Consider the following 6,242-nt stretch of genomic DNA (forward strand, 5'->3'; position numbering starts at 1 on the left):
AATTAATGCTATAGAAAAGTACCTATTGGGGTGTCAGAAAAGTTGCGACACATTTTTTGCACAGAAAAACAGAAAAATACATCATGATGTTTCCGATGACCCAATAGAATGCTCAGGGGAGAGATAGCCCACAGCGTGATGATTAAGGTGGCTGGATCGCGGGGTATTCAGTGAGAGAGAGACAGGACATCGAGGCTTTTTGCAGGGAAACGGCAGTTTATTCACCTGCTAGCACTGGCTCAGCAGATTCACATCCAGAGACTGGGCTCCGGATTTGTGGGGGCTCTCCCTTTTACCTGTTTTAGCTTCTCTGTCTCCCTTATGTGGTTATACACAGTTGTACACACTTTTGATCGGATAGTTTACATGAGGCACCTTAGATGATAAAGTTGCTTACAGAATCATGCACTGGGCCTCTTAGACGGTCAGATACGCAAGCTTACAAAAGCTACAGACTTGCTGAGTTGCTATGGAGACAGGGCTACAAGGTCAGTAAGGGTTGCTAGATTGCCATGGGGACAGGGCTACAAGGTCACGATAGACTGCACCTGTGCATTCAAATTCTAAGCATGCCTGTTGTCTTCTTCGGTCCTGGAGACTCCTGAGGCCCCCCACTACCACAGCTGAATCCCATGTGGGTGACTGCGTGATTCAAGTCTAGAACTCAATAGCTTGAAAAACATGCCTGGCACATGTGTGTCCATGCCGAAATCCCAATAGGAGAGATAAACAAAGGAGAGGGGATGGTGGTGGGACCATACCCCATAACAAGTGATCTCTCGCTTCCTCCCCAGTGAATGCACATGCCCTATGGCCAAACGTTTTAAAAAATTGCTAAGAGGAAATAGAGATTAACATACAGAAGGTACAGTATAATATTTTATAATGAATATATGTATGTGTATGTACAGGAGAAAACGAAAAGATAGTAAAAATATCAATCACAACTATCTTTGGAGAAAGGGATTACAGATATTCCCTTGCTTCTGTCTTTTGATGTTCTCTTTCGTTTTCATTTTAGATTTTTGCTACGGAGGCAGAAAGAGAGAGAGGGAAAGTGAGAAATCACCTCCCGTCGGGATGGCCATGCAGCAATCCCCCTCCTCCATTCTTCTCTCAGGATTTTGGGCACACGCACAAACGCCCCATGTTTTTCAAGCTGTGGATCTGGGACTCAAACCAGTCATCCATGTGGCATCCCGTGCCTTAACCATCACATCACTCACTGGCCTGTTGCCCAATTTTTTAAAATAAATATTACTTCTACAGGGGCTGGCAGGTAGCGTGGTGGTTAAGGTGGCTGGACTCCCAGTGGCTGACTGAGGTTCGAGTCCTGGACTTGGCAGCTTGCATCCTCACTTTGCTTCTCTGTTTCTCTCTGGTTAACTTCAAAAAAAAAAAAAAAAAAGACAATGAATAAAATTAAAAGAAAAAATAATTATTTAAAAATATTACTTCTGCAATCAGAAAAAAGTACATATTTTACCATTTTTTATTTAAAAAGAAATGAATAGTAGCCAGACAGTTGTGAATGTTAATGCAACACTTCCCACGTGGGAAGGTTCCAGGTTCATGTCTGAAGACCTCCCTGAACACACCAGGCATGCCCATGCCATTAGCCAAGGTTGGCTGAGACTGGGAGTATCAGCATGAAGACCCTATAAGAAGTGCCTCTCTCTTTCTATCTCACTCATGGAAGAAAGAAAGACAATTTTACAAATAAATAAATACAGGGTCCAGCAGGTAGCATGGGGGTTAAAGCATTGGACTCCCACAAGACCGATTGCAGTTTGAATCCCAGACCTGGTGGCTTGAAACTCATGCCAGGTACATGTGCGTAAGTATTCAAAATCCCAGGAGGAAAATGGAGTAGGGATTGAGGTATGGCCATACTCTTTTTTTTTTTTTTGGAGAGATTTTTGCTATAGGGCGCGTGCGCTCGTCAGACAGACAGAGAGAGACATAGAGACAGAAAGTGAGAAATCACCCCCCAGGGGGGACGGTCACGCCGCAATTCCTTCTCCTCCATTCTCCTCTCGGGATCTTGGGCACACACGCACATGCGCCTGGCTCCCGGCGTGAGTTTTAAGCCACCGGGTCCGGGACACGAACCACAGTCGACTACATGGAAATCCAGCAACATAGCCATTATGCTAACTTCTGGTTCCCTGAAATATGGCTATACTCTTGAGGGGTGATTTCTCACTTTCCCTCTCGCTGTCTCTCTGTCTCTCTCCAGCAAGCTCACGCATCCTATGGCAAAATCCTTAAAAAATAAATAAATACATACATAAAATAAAAATAAATAATTTACAGCATGTTGAGTGGTTCTCCTGTTCTCAGACTTGCCTGTCCAGCAGATTTTTATGGGCAGACACCTCAGACTCCGAGCTCCCACTCCATTGGGCCTCAGAGAATCATTAAAATAGACTGGAGAGGTGAATCGATTTGACTGAGGGCTTAGGAAAAACAGAAGGAATTATACACCAAGAAAACTGAGTATTAGACATGAATGCTCTTGGCGGGGTCTTTCTCAATGACTCACTTCCAGGACATCCCTATTCAGCGACTGCTGCCCCCTTGTGGCAAGAACGAACTTTCCCCAATTGCCTCAGCTTGCGCCCGAGGACCTATCAGCGTTTTGTTGTCTAGGCACTAGCAGCCAATATTTTTTTCCCAAGGAGCTGCCTTTCCTCCATATGATTAATAAGGGGACTGTCTCTTGTCTTTCAGATTACCCCATCTTCAAGCCCTTTCTAACCTAGGCAGCAGATCACAGCGCTCCAACATGAGTAAAAGCAACATGTGAGTAGCAGGTAACAACTCCTTACACTTCCTACTACTAGTTAAAAATGAGAGCCCAGGAGAAGAGCACAGCATAGCTCGAGAAATGGGCTTGCCGGGAGCAGAACTGTAAGCACAGAGGCATGACAAGTGAGGCGTTTAGGGCAGGGGCAGGATTTGTACTTGTACAGGTTGGCGCTGACTTCAAACAACGGAGGATGGCTGGGGATAGATTCCAGGCTGGGAATGCCAGGCCCACCAGCCAGGTGCTATGGAAGGGAAGTTTTCAGACATACCTTATGTATGAGTGTGTGGCCAAAAGAAACAGACACGCTGGTTATGGTGGTGATCCATGATCTGTGAGTCATGTAAGATACGCCTAACGTTGATTCCACAGCTATGAACTGAGCATGCATTATATTCCCTGGCAGAGGATATGAGGATGGATTAGAGAGAGTCCACGCTCTGTCGCAGCTCACAGTCTGGCAGGGGTGACAAGGGGGGAGTGGAGGACAGAGGAAGAGAAGAGGGGGGAAGAAGCTGCCTTGTAAATACGTCCTTATATACAGCAGGTTTGTGCTATAATGGAGAAGTAGTTCGAGATACGGAGGAGTAAAGCCAGGGACAGCCATTAAATGCTGGGAGCAGCGAAGGCAGGTTCCCAGAGAAGTCATTCTTAACTACTGACAGGGGAGCAGCAATGACATAGACCCTAACTCTTCATTCACAGATTGCCCAGCTCCAATGGTCTCCCTGCTGTCTAGACAGGCTCTGGGCGGGCGTGGCCCACGTCCTCAGCCTCAGGGCCATTCTAAGCAGCCAATCAGTGGTTGTGCAGAGGAGTGGCTGGAGGTCGAAGGGGTTAGTTTTCCCTCCGAATTTCCACCAGGCCACTCCAGAGAAACCTGCAATGTAAGTCAGTTCGTGCCCTTGTGCAGTCACGGTGCTACGTGCAGTCTTCCACTTCCTCCCCACCAGCATGCCCCGAGTCCTCCTGCATTGGACTCCTGAAGTCTGTACTATGAAAGCCAATTCTTGGGACCGGCAGATGTGTAATGGCTATGTCGCTGGACTCCCATGTAGTTGACCGCGGTTCGCATCCTGGGCCCGGTGGCTTAAACTCACACCGGGTGCGTGTGCATGCGTGCCCAAGATCCTGAGCGGAGAACAGAGGAGAAGGGATTGCGGCGTGGCCATCCTCCCTGAAGGGTGATTTCTCACTTTCTGTCTCTCTGTCTCTCTCTCTCTGTCTTTCTGGTGAGCGCACGCGCCCTATAGCAAAAACCTCTCCAAAAAAAAAAAAGGCAATTCTTTTTCCCTTTATCCTAGTCAGGCAAGTTGGAATCTCAAAGGCAACCTATTAGGGAATTCAGGAATAAACAAGTAGAAATCAATTCTTTTTTTTTTTTTTTGGAGAGATTTTTCACAATAGGGCGCGGGCGCTTGCCAGACAGAGAGAGACATAGAGACAGAAAGTGAGAAATCATCCCTCCAGAGGGGATGGTCATGCCGCAATCCCTTCTCCTCCATTATCCTCTCGGGATCTTGGGCACGCACGCACATGCGCCCGGTGTGAGTTTTAAGCCACCGGGTCCAGGACGCGAACCGCGGTCGACTACGTGGGAGTCCAGCAACATAGCTAAATGCTGGTTCCTAGAAATCAATTCTTATATAAGAAAGAATAAATACGATCCTCCATAGAGTGAAGAAATCAATAACAAACCCTTTATCCCAGGTTTATACCTGGTACCCCTTCTCAGACAGGTGGCCTCTAAGAGTCTCTGATCCTTACGGTCCCTTCTATTAATTTGTTCTTCCCCAAATGTAGACGGGTGGGGCTCTGAAGGGAGGTGTGGCCTGACGTGGTTTCCTTATTCCCTTTATTCATCATGTTCTAACTGTTAAGTCACTCTGGTCTCCGAGCTGCAGCTTCTGTGGTTGCACACCCTGGGACGGTGCTCAGGTAGGAAGCCACTCCTTTTTGCCTGGTTTTCTTTGGGACAGGGAGGTGTGGTTCAGAATGCATTAATTTCTCTGGGAACTTAGGGGTTTTCGCTAAACTGCCATCCTCCTCCCTTCTGACCATGTATTCAACTCTGACCCCCTACAGGGTTGTCGTTGGTGACAAGGAGGCCATAGTCTCGTTCCCTCCTTCTGTGGAATGAAGGTTGCCAACTTTCCATTTCAACGTTGTTGCCTTGCCCTAAGACTGTCTTTCGTGAAAATATAAATACTGTCAGGGAGAGAACACCCTAAAACGTGTGTGTCTGGATGAACTTATGGAACATCAGACCTAAAACGAAATTAGAAGTCTGTCTTCTTCGACTTGCACATGAGAAACTGAAATCTTTAGAAATAAAGGCTTCACTCAAGGTCACACACTTTACTCATATCGGATCAGGATAGGATGAGGATTGGATGCCAGGAATTCTTATTTCCAATCTGGCTAACTTGACAAAGATTTTCAGACTGTTCTCTGGAGAGCCCGGAGTGGCGGGGGTCCTTTTTAGGGGTTGTCTGGGTAGAGAAAGCAACACATTCTCTTCCAAAGGCAGCACAACTTCTGTTCCCCACATTGGGCTACTGAGAAGACTTTGTTTCAACAAAGTATTTCACAATCAATTTAAACTGCTCAACTATCCTGCAGATGTTTAGGGGGCAATTTCAAGGGCCACGATGAAGACCTTATCCTCTCAAGTCCTTCAGCTGCCTTTAGACAGAAGATAAAAAACATTTATTGTTCATTTAAACACTAGATTTCAACCTGCTAGACAGTATAATGCAATTTGCTGTTATCACTTCCTTCCCCCAGTATATTTTAAGGGCAAATGAGGATCAGGGAGAACAAGGAGAGGAAATAAGATAAAAAGGAACACCTAGGAACAAGCTTGCCTTTTTCCATTTTGCTTAATGTTGGTCCTCCCTCCAACGTGTAAGGCCAACCTGGCCATCCTTGAACACACAGGCATGGCCAAGGCTAGAGAAGACTGTAGTTGAGATAGTTCTCGGGCCAACCAGGACAGAGAGCTTCTTCCCCATGTATTATCCCCTTCCCAGGGGGGGCCTCGGAGTTATATTTATAACACTGTGAAGGTTTATAACATTTGAAACCAGCCTTGAAAGAAGCTCAAGTTGGAGGTGAAGGCAGGATCTCTGGTTGCCGAACCAACAGAGAAGCAAAAGCTATCCCGGTATCTGTTCTCACATCCTCCATGAGGGTGACTTGAATCTGAGTTACTGAATCACGGTTCTCTCCTTTTCTCCTTTCAACTAGATCAGCCATGGCTCAAGACATAGAAAACATGTGGAACATCACTGATCTGTGGATGTGGTTTGACGAGTTGAATTACACTGGCATGCCACCTGTAGAAGAAGATTATGGTCCCTGTAGGACAAACTCTGAGACACTCAACAGTTATATTGTGGTCGTCGTCTACGCCCTGGTGTTCCCGCTGAGC

At 46.5% G+C, this 6,242-nt stretch overlaps 1 protein-coding gene across 1 annotated transcript in view; it reads left to right on the top strand.

Annotated features, from left to right (window-relative positions):
- Positions 1-6,086: 6,086 nt before the first annotated feature.
- Positions 6,087-6,242, top strand: part of CXCR1 (C-X-C motif chemokine receptor 1) — a 1,062-nt gene continuing 906 nt past the window's right edge. The window contains 1 exon segment of the mRNA NM_001317071.1: positions 6,087-6,242. This exon segment is cut by the window's right edge and continues 906 nt beyond it. Within this exon segment, the coding sequence (NP_001304000.1) occupies positions 6,087-6,242 (156 nt within the window).

Source organism: Tupaia chinensis, unplaced genomic scaffold (assembly GCF_000334495.1).
Source record: "Tupaia chinensis unplaced genomic scaffold, TupChi_1.0 Scaffold000542_1, whole genome shotgun sequence".
NCBI lineage: Eukaryota > Metazoa > Chordata > Mammalia > Scandentia > Tupaiidae > Tupaia > Tupaia belangeri.